This window comes from Ixodes scapularis, unplaced genomic scaffold, assembly GCF_016920785.2.
Source record: "Ixodes scapularis isolate PalLabHiFi unplaced genomic scaffold, ASM1692078v2 PGA_scaffold3__209_contigs__length_174095766, whole genome shotgun sequence".
In the NCBI taxonomy this organism is placed as follows: Eukaryota; Metazoa; Arthropoda; class Arachnida; order Ixodida; family Ixodidae; genus Ixodes; species Ixodes scapularis.
The window spans coordinates 119,665,864-119,681,426 of NW_024609868.1; the positions used below are offsets into that span (position 1 = coordinate 119,665,864).

Genomic DNA, 15,563 nt, shown 5'->3' on the forward strand with positions numbered 1-15,563 from the left:
TGGCGCTGCCCTTTCGCATCACGTCGCGCAATCGTCCGCGCAGTTTTATTTCTTTCGGAGCTGTCTTCTGTGTGGGCTGTTCTCACCGTTTGAAAACATGTTGCACCAACTAGCAAGTTTCAGCCCTAGCAAATATAATATGGTGTTATGATTCCCGAGGCTCAATCTAAAATTTGGCCGAAAACTCAGCACCTACCCATAGCCATCTCGAATTTTTATTAAAGGTGTATCTTAATGGTGCATTTTACCTCCTGAAATTTCAAGGCATAGCTACGTTCCTGTATAAAATGAGACCACCCTTGACATCGTCAGTGGCTCACAGCAACACAGGCGAGAGTTAACTGAGGGCTATGCTTGTGGCACTATCTCCTGATACAGGCGCAGCTAGCAGACAACAAAACTCGGTCGAAAGCAGACAACACTGTTTTCGATTGAGGCATGTTAATCGCAGTCGCCATCGAACGTGATATTTTCTCCGTGCCACGGGTAGACTGTACCAATTTGTGTCAATCTTACAGAAAGGTTTCGGTCACCACAAGCGTCAAAACGGTCTCGAGAATTTATATTTTGCCAGAGACTTGTTTGACTGCACCAGCCCCTTGCAACAACCATCTGCAGGAATCCCTGAAGCCTGTGTTTCAAGGCAGTGATGCGGAGGCAAAGGTGGTCTCCTCGGAGGTGCTGCTGACGTGTCTGCATGCTGGGCTGCGTCTGCTGCACCCCCTTATGCCCTTCCTTACTGAGGAGCTCTACCAGCGGCTGCCGAGGCGGTCGGCTTCGCTGGCTCCCAGCATCTGCGTCGACAGCTACCCCGAAGTGACGGAGGTAAGGGAAAGAGACGAAGCACTCCATTCGTCATTCATTTGGCGCGGCGGGCTAGAATGATGTGTTACACTCCCATTTAAATGCATTTTCTTGTGCTCGGCGGCGTAATGCAGCAGCAGTACGCTTTGGGTGTTTTAGTTTGTTTAGCTTACATCACATTCAGATAACCTCATTAATAGGGCTGGGTGTTTTTGTGTTTGATTGTATTTTTAAATTTGGCTTCTTTTTTGTTTTTATTAAGAAAGGAAACTTCTTTCTTTCTTGGATGGCTATGCATACCTATGAAAGTTTACCTATTTCTTTTCTCCGTGATATGTGCAGTGTCCTCATTTGAGCCTATCCTTTGTTTAGCTTTTTTTTTGTGAGTATGGTAGTCTTTAGGGCAGAGTGTTCATGGAAAATAAGCAGCTAAATAGTAATGGGGCTTCAAATTTATTGATGAGATAAATGCAAGAAATATTGTGCTTATTTTTCGAAGTAACATGTACATTATAAACAAGCATGGGCAACTACAGATGAGGCAGATATTGACAAGCTCTCTTGAACTTAGTGTAACAAAGGACCTAGATTTTTGCTGGTCTTTGAGCCACAATTATGTGCCACAACATCTGTGTAATAAACACACATGTTTACTACAAACTTATAATCGATATGTACAGATAAATTAATTGAACCATACTGATTGACTGGGAATAAAGGTTAGAAAGCCGTTGAAATAATTTGGTGACTTTCTGACCTCTGTATTTCCATTTGATCAGTACATACACTCATCTGCACATTTCAGCTATTTCTTCTTTAGAGATTGTGAAAAGATGATGAAAAGTACCTGCGATGCAGTCTTGTAACAAACACAAACATGCATTTATTACAGACATCGCATTCACAAAGTCTGCACGTTGTAAACTCGGTGTCGGTTCGGTGAGGATAACTGTCTTCAGGGCTTCTTTTGCTCTTCTTCCCATGCAATGAAGTGAAGCTTTGATTGGCACGGCACTTCTTGCGTTCTTTTTCTGAGGACACGAGCATAAATCTTCAAATTAGTCTAGTCACGCCGGCTCCTCGGGGTTGCTGGAGGTGATGGGGGTTGTGTTGCTGGATGCTGCTCATGGTCACTTCCGGTGTGGAAGCGGGTAGCGCTTGGCCACTAGAGCCTGCTGGCCTCTGCTAGCCAGCCCCGACACTATGTAGAATAAATTACTGCACTTCGTCAAGTTGTTGTCCTCGCGTAGGCGCAACACAAGATGCCCAGAATGAGAGCGCCGCCGCTTTTGCCGACAGCGATACACAGAAGCCCCCAAAATCGGTGAATGCACTATAAATCTGTTGCATCATATGTCATCATGATATTATTGAAAATATGACTACCAGACTCTGCACTCTTATTGAGAGTGTAACAAACACCGTTTGTGACAAGCTTGTTTGTGGTGCCTTGTTGGTCTTTTCGCAACTCGTTATAATGTTTCCTCATATAGGTAATCAGTTATGGGTATATGGAAAGTACGAAAGCCTTTCGTTGCATCTCTCTTTCATAAATGAGTGGTGTATGTGCTGCATTTTAGGAAGATATCATACATTTGGGGCTGAAGCTGAATCAAGTGTTGCCTTGTATTTCCCTAGTACTGTTCCGCCTGCTTATAACGAAGTCGGTATAATGAATTGCCGGCTAAAGCAAAGCAATCACGATTTCCATTTATCATTTGCAGTCATTCAACGTATTTGTGTCTGTTCTTAGCAAAGGAAATTGAGTGGCTCCTACAGATATAGTGAAGAAACATTTTGTGATAACTGAAAAAATAATAAAATTCAGAAAGTTTACAAAGTCGCACACTGCCGCAGTTTGCTGCTGCAGCCGATTAGCCACCCAGAGCGTGCAGCAGACGATGCCATGAAGGCTGTTGGCGGCAGCCTCTGCATCGTCGTCCGCTCCCTGCTCCTTAGCTAGGAAGTGGCTTTTTCGCATCGAACGTGGAGAAGCTGTCGTGGCATGCCATTAGGGGCATTTAGAGCCTTAGCTACGACGTACCCACGAAGAGAGCCTAAATTTAAGAAAGAGAGCAACTCCCTCCGAGGAGAGCATTGGAAATTTAATGGCGGATGCCTCCTGGGCAGATTGGCTCAAGTGTGCCTGCGTTAGGTTGTCACGTGGCCAGCATGGCAACAAAAACCGGGCGGAGAGGCGGAGACGTTTGCAGATGGCGAACACTTTCGACTCCTTGCAGGCTGCAGCTCATTTTGCAAATGCGGTCCACAAACCACGTGACTCTGATTGAGCAGCTGCCCCTCTCTCAGATCTTGGTGCTCTGTACCGACGAAACACAAACTTGAGTGCGAGCTTGGTGCCGTGCGCACTTCTTTTTTGCTTCGTGTTCCGTGTCAGCATCGCTGGTCAGTGTGGCCGCTCTCTGCGCGCGAAAGTCAAACTTTGCTCAAGCACCGATTCAGCAAATCATCACCACTCAACGATACCGGATCCAGGCACTGCTGGCACCTCAATGGGAAAGAGGAAGGCAATCTCCTTTAAACAAAAGCGTGCCATCCTCCGACGAAGTGCACATTAACATAAAGAATGCCGCTTCGCCGCCGGTGTTCTCCACGGCGGCCATCGCAGCTATCGATACGGTCTGTACGTAGCTCGCAGGGTCTTTCTTCATTCGGAGCTTCTTCTCGCAGTTGGCAAGATGCAGCTCCGATCTAGCAGAAAGTGCATGCAGGGAAGCGTATACCACTTTCTGCAGGCACGATAAACATGTGCCTGTGACGGCTTGTGTTATTAGGGGCGTAGCTCCTTAGGGTCTAGCCTTGTCCGTCCGTCCGTCTGGCCGGCCGGCGTCCGTGCTCACATAAAAAGAAAAAATGTTTGTGCAGTTGACAGGATTCGAACCTGTGCGGGGAGACCCCAATGGATTTCTAGTCCGTCGCCTTAACCACTCGGCCACAACTGCGGGACGAGTAGGGGGTTCTGAGATGTGGTAGGAACTGAAGAGCTGGGGTTTCTGTCATGGATGAAACGTTACATGTAGCCGCTCAACGTCTATACAGGAGAGGGCGCTGCGGTCAAATGCGTATATAATTGCGTTAAACTTTGCATTCATTGGCTCAACGTTTATAGACGAGAGGGCGCTGCGGTCAAATGCTCAAATGCATATATAACCACGTTCCATACCACACATTCTGTTTCTGACATGGACCGTTGCTACTTAAGCGGTGGAGATGCATTCCCGCGGCTTCTAGCGGATCCAAGCTGATCCGCTAGAAGAACCACTGGCTCTGCATTTCACCTACCATAAAGCAGTAATAATGAAGTCGAAACACAACCCGGAACTCAGCACTACCTATGAGCAATAAGAAAAAAATCGGCACCATCAGCACTACCTATGAACAATAAAATCAGTATCATCAGCACCGCCAGAGCTTCGCCCCAATCAACATCATTCACCACGTGGAGATGTTGTGATTTTTTTTTTGCCGTGTTACTTTCATGGAGTCCAAATATAATGAAGAAGCAAATATAGCAAATTAATTTACGATTCCCATTGACTTCGTAATAACGGGTCTCAGCAGAAGTATTGAATCTCGGTCAGCTTTTCCTCAAGACAACTTTGTAAGAAACACAATAAAAATCCGGTGATGTGGGTGCAGAAATTTGAAGTACATAGTGATCATTCATTGATAGTGTTCACAATGCAAGAAGAAAAAGATCTTGGCTAACATACTTTGCTGTTTTTATCTTTTAAGCATGAACCATAGTTATCAAACGCACTCTTTTGAGGGCCCTTGATAAATATTAGCATATTTTCCGCATAAAATAAGCCGTGCTGCAGAAAATCGAGGTATCTCCGGCTAACTGGCAGCATCCTGCTTTACTTGAACCGAGTTTGCTGTTACGACTCTTGCTTTGGTCTCACTGCCGGCATTGTGAAAAAAATTAACTCATAAAAACAAGTACACAGCTTGCACAGGGCATGCATCGCACCGTGCTGGTGGTCATTCCAACTTATTTTGCTGAGAAAAACAAATTCGGGGGTGTGAAATTTATATTGCATAGAGTTCGCACTCAGCAGCAAAGTAACCACAATGGCGGCTGATGTGACGTCAGTGCAAGCCATGTAGAGTACTACCCTACTAACTTTCTAGGAGAGATGGGAGATGTGTCCAAGTGTTCATGCCCCTGTCAGGTTTTGTTCACAAGTGTAGTAGTTCACATATGCTTTATTAATGCAGAATTGCACTCTTAATGAAGCTACGATTTCACCAGTGACCGTGGCTAAGTATACCACGCTATGGTGGAAAAGAGTTGGCCAATTGTCAGACACCTGCACAGCAGGCTCCAAGAAGAAAAGAAATAAACAATTTTTTAAAAGGGAGACGTAGTAATGGCGCTAGGCAAGGCATCATATGCTTATTTATTTATTCAAATTCTCTTAAAGGCCCTCATTGAGGGCATTACATAAGGGGGGCACATAACACGAGAGCATAAAACAGTAACAATGACAAGTGCAAATACATAGGGTGCTCCAAAACAATGTGGCATCGCCACGAGCAACGGCAATACACAAATTAGTCTGGGTAGATGGGGAGCATAAGGGGATGAAGACATTGATGCATGGCAACCAGTAAACACAAGACAAACAAATAGAAGGCTTAGGCTGGAATTGGTGTCTGCAGCGTCCTTTATAAATTGCAATTCCGCATGTGATGTTTTAATGGATAGATCAAGATGCAAATGCACATTTTTAGCAATAGCTTTTTGGATTTTGAGGATCCTTAAGATTTTGTTTAGAAGGTGAGCACGGTGGTAGAAATATGTGCTGCTGAAAGAATAACGACACATCTTTTATTCGAAAGATGTGTCGTTGTGTCTGTCTCCCTGTTTATTCTTTGAGTAACTTGTTTTAAAATTTTGTTCAGTTTTTGGTCGAGTGTTCCTTTTGATTGCGTGTCATTTCTCTCAAACACAGAGTCACACTTCACTAGTGTGAGCCCCCCATGTTTGGATGGAACATTACCTGTCGCACTGCCTGTTTGTTGTGACAGCTAGAAGCATGAACCCTTGATGTTTGTGAAAGCAAGAAAGCAGTCGCACAGCCAACAGACTTGAGATGACGACAGTACTGACGCAGCTGTCTGCTGTCCGTCTTATCCACTTTTTGTTTTCATTTCCTCAATTGCCAGTTTCCTCCAAGGGACGAGTCTCTGGAGAAAGGAATCACGTTCATGCAAGACTTTGTGCACAAGGTGCGCTCCCTCAGGGCTGACTACAACCTCACCAAAAACAAGGTTCACTGTGAGTGCCACAAACATTCCGTCTTTCTGTGGTGTCTGGCATGCCATGTTGGTTTCTTCAGTAACTTAACCTAACCTAAATTTTCCTCTACCCAACCTAAACCCAACCTAACTTAACAAGCGCCCATCCCCCAGCTTTGCAAGATCATCTCCTACTTCTGGGTTGGCACTTGCTCCATATTTTACGGCACGAATAAAGATCCCTAATTACATGCACCCCATTTCACCTTACGATAGACTGCAGCAGACGCTACTTTCTCGCTCGCTAAGTTCTCTCCACTTTGTGTGCATGCAGTGTACGCCAAGTGCAGTGGCAGTGGGAAAGAGATCATCTCGTCCTTGGGTGGAGTGATTGCCACCCTCACCTGCTCCTCCGAGGTGGAGCTGCTGGAAGACGGCGCTGCGGTACCGGCTGGCTGTGCCATGACCACCATTTCGGACTCCTGCCAAGCCTACCTCATGCTCAAGGTGGGAGTCACCAACTCCACCAGACTATGCTCTCTCAGGCTTTCCAGCCAGAGCGTTTGCCACATTTTAGTACAAAGCTACTGCCCCGGTTTCAGTGGAACAACCAGAGCTTTTTTTATGTAGTACCGTAGTATTTAGCAGTACGGTTATTGCACCCTTTCTCTCTAGAAAAATTATGTTTCTTTTTTAAAAGTTCATGTGTCCAATCGATACCAGACTGCTTCGCTTTTGATTGGTGCTCCAAAATGGTTGAAAGCCCAGCCACACCTTGGGTGGCCCGAGCCAACTTCTGTCCCAACCAGGTCTTGGCATCGACATAGCTTGCCAGGCAAGGATCAATCAGAGTCGCGCATGGCGGATTTGAGGCCAGACGCGACCTTTGCTGGAACGTTTGAGTTTATTTTCCGCACAGCCAAAGCAGCAAGGTATTTGATTTTTTTGAGATAGGCACTTTTTCTTTGGTGTAAAATTAAAGCAAAAGATACTATGTAACTTTTAAATATTACCTTTTTGTCGAGCACCAATACAGCCTTACCAGGTGGTTGTTTCTGGTTTTTTTGTATTTGAGGGTTAGTCAATCTGGCAACACTGCACAGCACTCTTATGGATATCTCAGCTTGCGAACCCGTAAGCTGAGATCTAAATACATTCAACGAGATGGGCCGATCAGAGCATATCACTAGAAAAGGGGGTAAAGGAAACTGAGAGGAAATTGTGGGAAGAGAGAATGCAGGGGAAATCAGCTTTAACAATATACAGGGCAAAAAGACAAGAAATAAAGAAGGAACAGTTGTATGATGATTCATTGGGGAGCTCATTGCTGTTTGAAGCTAGAACGTGGGTGCTAAGAACGAAAACGTATAGGGCTAAATTCCAGGAAATAGACAGTCTATGCAACATATGCAAACGCAAGAGGAAAACTTTAGAACATGTAATTTTAAGGTGCAGGGGGCTTCGTCCCACCCTCTTGGTGGGAATGACTACAGATTTGGAGGGGGCACTGGGTTTTCCGGACATGGATGGACGAATGGATAGGGAAAGAATTGCGGTACCTAACAGGAGTTTGGAAGATTGGTGGAAAAGATATAGGAAGGGGGAAAAATAAAATAGAGATAAAAATAAGCAATGGAAACACTTTAAAAGAGGAGGGGGAAGGGTAGTGTTAGAACAAAATATATAAAAATTTTAAAATAGAAGGAATGACGAAACGTTAGGCTAGGTGGTGCAAGCTGCCACCCGTTACAAAGGGTATAGCCATTACCATCCATCTGATGCCAGCTGGTAGCTTGTCTCCATGGGGTTAGCTGCTTTCTTCCTTGTCAGGCGTGTGCGGAAGCTGACGCCAGGAAGGCACATGAAAAACGCTCCATGTAGTTGGGCCTTTAGACCCAACATATCAAAAGGTGTGAAAATATCTCAAGTAAAAAAAATGGGGCAAAAAGACGTAGTACTAGAAGAAGGAACGCACAAAAAAACTGTTCCGACCAACCAGCCCAACTCTGCACCTTGTTAGAAATATCTCTTTATCTCACTTAATCTCTTTGACATTTATTATACAGGGTGTTTTTTTTTTTAAAGCTGCACTGACACCCCAAGGGTCATATTTTTTTTTTATTGTTTAAAACGATGCACGTTGTAGTCATAGACATGCAAAAAAAAAAAAACGCATTGTGAAAGAATTTTTTTCTCACGTGTGTGCGCCTTTTTATTTTTGGCGCTTTCCTCTCCCGTTTTTTGCCTCCTCGCCTCTTTTGATTTGTGACGTCAAGAATCATGAAATTTACAAGCTTTGTAGGCGACATTTCTATAGTATTTAATAACGGCAATCGTAAAACATGTTTTTACGCACTACGGCCCTTCTTTTTGAAATACCAAAAATCAAAGTCCGTTGTGGTGCCGCCTCCTGGATTTGTATTTTCCCACGGAAAATGGGCGACACCGCTCAAAACCGGTCTGCCGGCACTCGCTCCTTTCCTCCTTGCTGGTCGCGATGGCAACAGCACGAAGTTGTGAAAGAAAATGGACTGTCAGGATTCCGATTTCGCGCGGGAACTTCGAATTCGGCATTTGGTAATTGTTTTTTTACTTCACATATACTGAATTCCCAAGTTTTGAATTTTGAGGGTAATGTCCCGGCATCGTTTTCAATCGTTTCAGATAATAAAAAAATATATAATTTTGATGTGTCAGTGCCCTTAAGCTTAACAAATTTGTTTAAAAAAAAATCCTCGAAAGCCGCACTAATTTGGTTTGTGCAAGTAAGTTGTACGGCCAGGAGGACATAATATCCCAAGTTCAGCGTTCTACCGTGCTTTCCATGTGCTCCAAGTCTTTCTAATATTGACTGTTTTAGTGGTTTTCGATTTCACGCAGGAAGTTTATGATTAGAACCATACATGTTTATGTTCATTAATTACTATGTTATTTAACATATTTCAGTTAATTAGCCGACTGATCATTACTGTTGGCATCCTATATTATGTCCCCCTGGCCGTATGACTCTCTGCACAAACTGCATTAGTGTAGATTTCACGCCTTTTTTTTTATAAACAAACCTGTTAAGACTAAGAAGAAACACCCTGTATACTGAAATAACCAAGCTCGATCTAAAATGTGCCGTAAAAATCGGCGCCTGCCCGTAGCAATCTGAACTTTTCATCAAAAGTGTATACTCACCAGTCGTTTTTTTTTTTTTTTTTGTGAAATTACAAAGCTTAGTTCTCTTTTTGTTAGAAATAGAGCCAAGACATTTACAATTTTCTGTAATGCTGAATTAGAGCGCAGCTCTTAAGGAGGAAGGGGGGGGTATGGAGGGGAGGGTATGTCCCTCCTCCCCCTCCCCTCCTACTCTCCTGCTCCCCTCCCATTTAGTGGGAAATTTTCGCTAAATTTAGCGGGAAATTGAGCGAAAAATTCCCCGCTAAATTTAGCGGGGAAACTGAATTGGTTTTGAGGTCATGTGTTGCCCATTTCCCCGCTAAATATAGCGAGGAAATTTTTCCGCTAAATTTATTATTTATTTATTTATTCAATACTGCAACCTCATTGAGGTTTTAAATTGATGGAAAAGTTTTTTTGTTTGATTTCACGTGACGTCATATTCAATCACATGATGTCACGTGTGACATCACGACGGTAAAATTTTCCAGCTAAATATGGCAGGAAATTTTTCCACTAAATTTAGCGGTAAAATTTTCCCAAGCTGTGTGGCGTCACGTGTATATTCCGCTATATTTGGCTGGAAATTTTTTTGCTGAATTTAGCGGGAACATTTCTCTTCTACATTTAGCAGAAAAATTTCCCCACAAATTTAGCGGGACTGTTTCCCCACTAAATTTAGTGGAAAAGCTTTCCCGCTAAATTTAGTGAAAAAATTTCCTGCCAAATTTAGCGGGAAAATTTTACCTTCGTGATGACGTTATGTGTGATGTCATTATGGGAAACGTCCCATAATGCAACGCGCAATTGCGCCGACGGCAACAGCAACTCCGCTCAACCTGGAAGCAGGCACCTAAGAGCTGCGTTCTAAAAACTTGCGAAGATCGACGGCAGGCGGCGACGCTGACGACAAAGTTGAGTGATGGGGGGGCGTGTTTGGTGCACATATTGAAAGATGGCGTCGGGAGCAGCGTCGGAAGGTGTAGTCAACCAGCGAAAGAAAGCAGACGACACACAGACAAAATTCGTCGGCAGCAAGAACGTCATCGTTATGCAACCTCTTTTTTTTTCTTCTTTTTTTAACTTCAAGTTTTGTTTTTATTGTCCGTATCTATTTTTAAACCAAAGGTACACTACAAAAAGATTATGTTAATTTTAGTAGATCACAGTGGTCGCGAGCAGTCTCGATAAGGAGCTAGCGCCATCTATGAATGCATGTGCCGAACGTGCCCCGCCATTCAACTCGGTCATCTGCATCACCGTCCGCCATTATCTGTGGCAAGTTTTTTGGCCCAATTTCTTACAGAAAGGGAGCTACACTTTGTAATTTTACAAGAAAACGCGGACCTGTGAAATACACCTTTGACGCAAAATCGAGGTTGCTACGTGCCGTGCCGATTTTTAGAGCCCATTTCAGACCGAGCCTGGTTATTTCAGTCACCCTATACTTCAACCTATGAACCTAAAATTTAACAATAGGTAACTTATTTATATTCGGTCTTAGCAGCCTTTGTTTTTTGTTTTTTTTCCAGTTACATTGAGATACGGGTCTATACATTTCCTCTGTCGAGGATCAGTGACATACAGCTTCCAAAGTAAAGCCTTCCAAAGTCACTTCCAAAGTAAAGCCATCCACTCCCAGCAATGATGGTCGTCACTGGAGCCCTGAATTCCAGCTGCAGCAAACTTGTTTTGCTTCCACGTGTTTTCTGAGATATACCGGAGCAGCCACACTATGAACTTGAGTTTGGAGAACTCCTGGCTACCTTGAGTCGCAATTGAAGATCACCTTCCTCTTCCTACATTCTTATAGCGAAAATGTTCGAAGAGTTTTACACTTCAGTAACAGTAATGTGCAGAATACAACACTGCAAACAAACAATCTTTTTTTTTCTTCTTTTCTTTAATGCTGAGAGCTTGTTATCAAGACCACTAGTGTTGTTTGTAAATGCTCATTTGGTGTACTAACCTAAGCGGTAAAATATGGCACCTGCCAATGCCCTTTCGAAGTAAAATTCAGAAGAGCTTCGACGTTGTGTTTATGCAGTAGTGTCGTGCGGCGTACATTCTAGGAAGAAAGCTGAGAATATTTGGTGTGTGGTCAATTTAGCGGCTCACTGCGCTTAAATTCTCGTTAAACTAGTGTTGACGGTTTTTTAATGTTGAAATTTATATCACCTTTTCATCCACTGGATCAACCAGGATCAATCACACCTGAACTATAAAGCAACACAAATTTAAAACAATGTTTTTAAGTATTAATTTTCCAGCGCTTTCTTTCATCGAAAATTTCACCGCTGCACTTAACAACAAACTTTCTTAAACCACTTTTTAATTGCTCACATTTATTTTCTCTGTATATTGCCATTGATCCCACTCCTGCAATGGCTCTCAATGGAAAGCCTCAGTATCAGCAAAAATAAATAAATAATAATCTGGAAAAATGTTTTAGTGTGGCGATCTGCCGAGGAACTTGGGCAGCTCAAAGGACTGCCACTCTAAGAAAACTCCTCTGTTCCCAGGAAAACAGTTAGAGATACCATGGGCTATATCATTTCCTTGCTTGCGATTTTACTGGAGTGCGATGATGACGACAAGAGCATTTGAGCTCTCGAGCTGTAGAGAAGCGACGTAGCACAGACGGCATTGCTTTTTCTGCACGATGCAGGGAGTGGTAGACCCGGCCAAGGAGATAGAGCGCATGCAGCAGAAAGAGGAGAAGCTGCAAGCACAGCTGACGAAGTTGAGGGCGGCCATGGCGGCATCGGACTACTCCACCAAGGTGCCCCCCGCCGTGCAGGCAGCCAACGATGAGAAGGTGAGCCTGAGGGGGTCCAATGAATTTGTTTTGTATGCTCTGTCAGGTCAGTGTACTTATTTCACTTATGACGATCTGGAGTATTTTTTCATTCATCCACCGGCTGATGTCAGCTGGTGCAAAGTGGCGGAACGACTTGAGATTCGCAAAGGAATCAAGAGTTACCGATCGCTTCCAATGTGAAATGGCGGACAATCACATCTTCAGACTGCATCCGATGTCAACGTGCCATGGCACTCAGTTCCTAGCAGACGATGTACAGTGTTTTCTTGTTTCGTTTACATCTGCAAGTGGCACTTCGTGGCAGGCAGACCCTGTTGTTTGCTCGCGTTAGCGGACAAACTGCCTAGTGATGAAATCTCAGCTTGATCCGTGAGAGGCATATTGAATCTTGCAATGATCAATATCCAGCTCTAGAGGTGTTGCTGACGGTGACTGCAATCTCGGGAAGAAGTCATTGGGCCGCTCGTAATTGGACCGCACATTCTGTTCTTTCCTAATCTCCATTTGTGATTGACCTTTCTTTTGCACTCGGAGTGCTGGGTTAAGTAGATGCTGGGCAGCACTGGCCACAACTACTTTTGGCAAACAACTGACTCCGGTGTCGAGCTACTGTACATCGGACGAAAGTGATCCTCGCAAGTGCTTCGGATCATTTTTATGCGTGTGACCCCTTTCTGCCAATGAGGAGTTAATGGCAAAAGGAATGCTGCACTTTGGCTTCGCCATCTATACTTTACATGGGTCCATGTAGGGTGATGAATCAAGGAGGCACTTGGTGCAAAGCCTACCTTTGACTGTGCACATCATTCTTTTTGTTTGTTTTGCAGGTTCAGCAAGTTGAAGGAGAGCTAGCGAGGATTGTGGAGTCTATTTCTACCCTGAAGCTCATGGACTGAATACAATGCTTGGATCTCTACTCTGATAATATAAACTATAAATTTTTTAACCTTCGTTTTTGGTGACTTTCTTTCTCACATTGAATTCTGCTATTGTCTTATTCCTCTTTGAAGAGGTCACTGCCTGACATGGTTAAGATGGCCCATTGTGACATACCTAAATAGTAAAAAAAATGACAACAAAATCGGCAAAATAAAAAACATTCCGGTTTGGCTTGCTGCCAGTTTTACACTTGGCGTCAACCATTTTGTGCTGCGTTGTTAAGGCTAGCGTAGCTTCCACAGTCCTCCAACTCTATCAGAGTTAGTTGCGCGGGCACATAGAAATGAACCATCGTTCCCACACTTGCAACCAAGTACGACTAAGAGAGACAAGACCGGATTTTAAGCCTCTTGTGACGGTGGAAGACCAGATACGCTGCTGCGGAGCAGGTTCTACGCCGTTGCAAGAGGCTTAAAAACCGGTCTTGTCTCACTTGGTCGTACCCTGTTGCAAGTGTGCGAACGGCACTTGAGACGCGAGACAGAGTCACGTGCTCTCGCAAGAGTGCGGGGCTGCTTTACCATGGAAGCTATGCTAGCCCTGGCAATGTAGTGCACAAAGTAGTCGATGCCAAGTATAGTCGCAGATCTTTCTTGGCTTCATTTATTATGTTCTTTTTGTTTACCTGTGGTATGCAGTAGTATCACTGTTTTGTTTTTTTGGAAGGTGGTAGAAATGTGAGGTATTAAGTCTCCACTCCACCCGAGTGCATTTAATTTCTTGATTTTAATACTTGTATTAGCTTAAATGCATCCTGTGGACAAGAAAGGAATTGCTTCAGTCCCAAGTTTTTCATGCAGTGCTGTGGTAGCGTCTTGTGGACCTCGCACATGTAGTATGCAAATGTCATAAAATTTTAAGTGTTAAGCATTTCAACATGATTTTTAAAACATCTTAGTCAACTAAGTAAGAAATAAATTAGTGCAATTATGACTTAAACATTATTATAGGATATTGACCATGAAAAAGCGTACAGAACAAGTTTTGAACCTTGGGTGGTAGTTTAATTACAGCGATCAAACTACTGTAATCTAATTACTCAACATAATTTTTAATTTTGATTTATTACTTTTGCCTAAAGGGGATTGTATCTTAACCACTACTTTAGTACTAATAAATGGAAAATCTTTCATTATATTCTGTTACACTGTTTGAAAATAATTTCATGATTGCACAGCTCATTTTTATGGGGTAGCTGTCGGAGAAAGAAGCCCGGGATGCCTGTCATTTGTGCTTCCATCAGTTAATGGTGACTGGCTTCTGTAGAACAAAAGCTGCATCTGAGGATTGACTGCAGATGCAGTCGAACCACAATCAAAATCACAGCTAGCATGTACTTTAGATCATTTTACCACAGCAGATGCCCCGCTTACAGCAAAAGTGCACTCTTTCTGTTGTCAGCATGGAAAGAAAAATTGTAAGCAATTTAGATCATGGTATGTACACCGATTACCTTCTCATGATTTAAGAATTTTCGGTCTCAGCTAGTTCATTGTTTTCAGTGCCTGCACAAATCAAACCAATAAAATACATAAAAGAAACATTTTATTGTCGCTGCACAAGAATAAAAAAGTTAGAAAAAGTTGATTCCCTTTACTAGGAGCACATTGCAATATTCAATTTAATTTGATGCTGGCAACTTTAATTGGCGCTGCATTAGTTGGCCACATTGTGTTCATGAAAAAATTCATGTAAGGTGAACAAATAATTACAGAGGTGAACACGATAAAATTGGAAGAATGAAAAAACATGGAGGCGTTGACTTTGTCTCGGCTAATGTGCAAAGCGCAAGTTCGTTTGCTTCTTGCACAGGAATTGCGATAATGCTGATAATGTCAGAAAGCTAAACTCTTATTGGCTAATTGAAAAAAAAAAAAAACGAAAAATAGTGGGTATGTTTTAAAGCAACCAAGGATATGGTCTAGCACTATTCTTCTAATCAAAACCAATCAGCATTTGGCGTAGTCGTCACCGCAACCCCTGCGTAGACACATTAGACGACTTGCTCTCCGCACACCCTTTTTGTCTGAAACTGCAAGGTTAGTCCCTGATATGTCCATTGTTTCTTACACTGAAAAGTAATTTACTCAAGAATGCAAGTTAGGCCAGTAAGACTGAATTGTTTCCTCTACGTTTTAAAAGTAATGTGTAATTGTAACGAATTACTGCTTAGGGGTAATTTGAAAAAGCTGAGTAATTTTTCAACGAAGTAACAGAAATCAAATTGCATTTCGAAAGCAATTTGCCAAGGTCTGGAACACTCAAACGGCATCCGGCAAAATGCCCAGAATGAACGCATGCCCCTCACAAGCAATTTAGTTAATATCAATGCTACCTTTTGTTTCCCGGTCAGTGGCAACGATGTGCGCGACCCTCGCCAACGGTCTGGTAACAACAACAAGCGGATAATAAACGCACCGCACCCTCTTCCCACTTCAAACAGCTTCTCTCTCTCTCTCCCCCCCCCCACCCCCGCCCCCTCCTTTCACCCAATCTACGAAACGACCAACTGGTACAGTGTTCAGGAATCAAAGAACGAATAAAAAGACTTCGAAACAAGGACAGACAG

The 15,563-nt window shown here is 43.3% G+C and overlaps 1 protein-coding gene across 1 annotated transcript in view; it reads left to right on the forward strand.

The window, feature by feature from the left end:
* Positions 1–13,007, forward strand: part of LOC120836303 (valine--tRNA ligase) — a 58,680-nt gene extending 45,673 nt beyond the window's left edge. Inside the window, exons 22-26 of the mRNA XM_040209087.2 lie at positions 619–825; positions 5,998–6,109; positions 6,404–6,576; positions 11,903–12,052; positions 12,883–13,007. Coding sequence (XP_040065021.1) covers positions 619–825; positions 5,998–6,109; positions 6,404–6,576; positions 11,903–12,052; positions 12,883–12,951 — 711 coding nt within the window. The 3' untranslated portion in view covers positions 12,952–13,007. The remainder of the gene's footprint in view (positions 1–618; positions 826–5,997; positions 6,110–6,403; positions 6,577–11,902; positions 12,053–12,882) is intronic.
* The last annotated feature ends 2,556 nt before the right edge of the window (positions 13,008–15,563 follow it).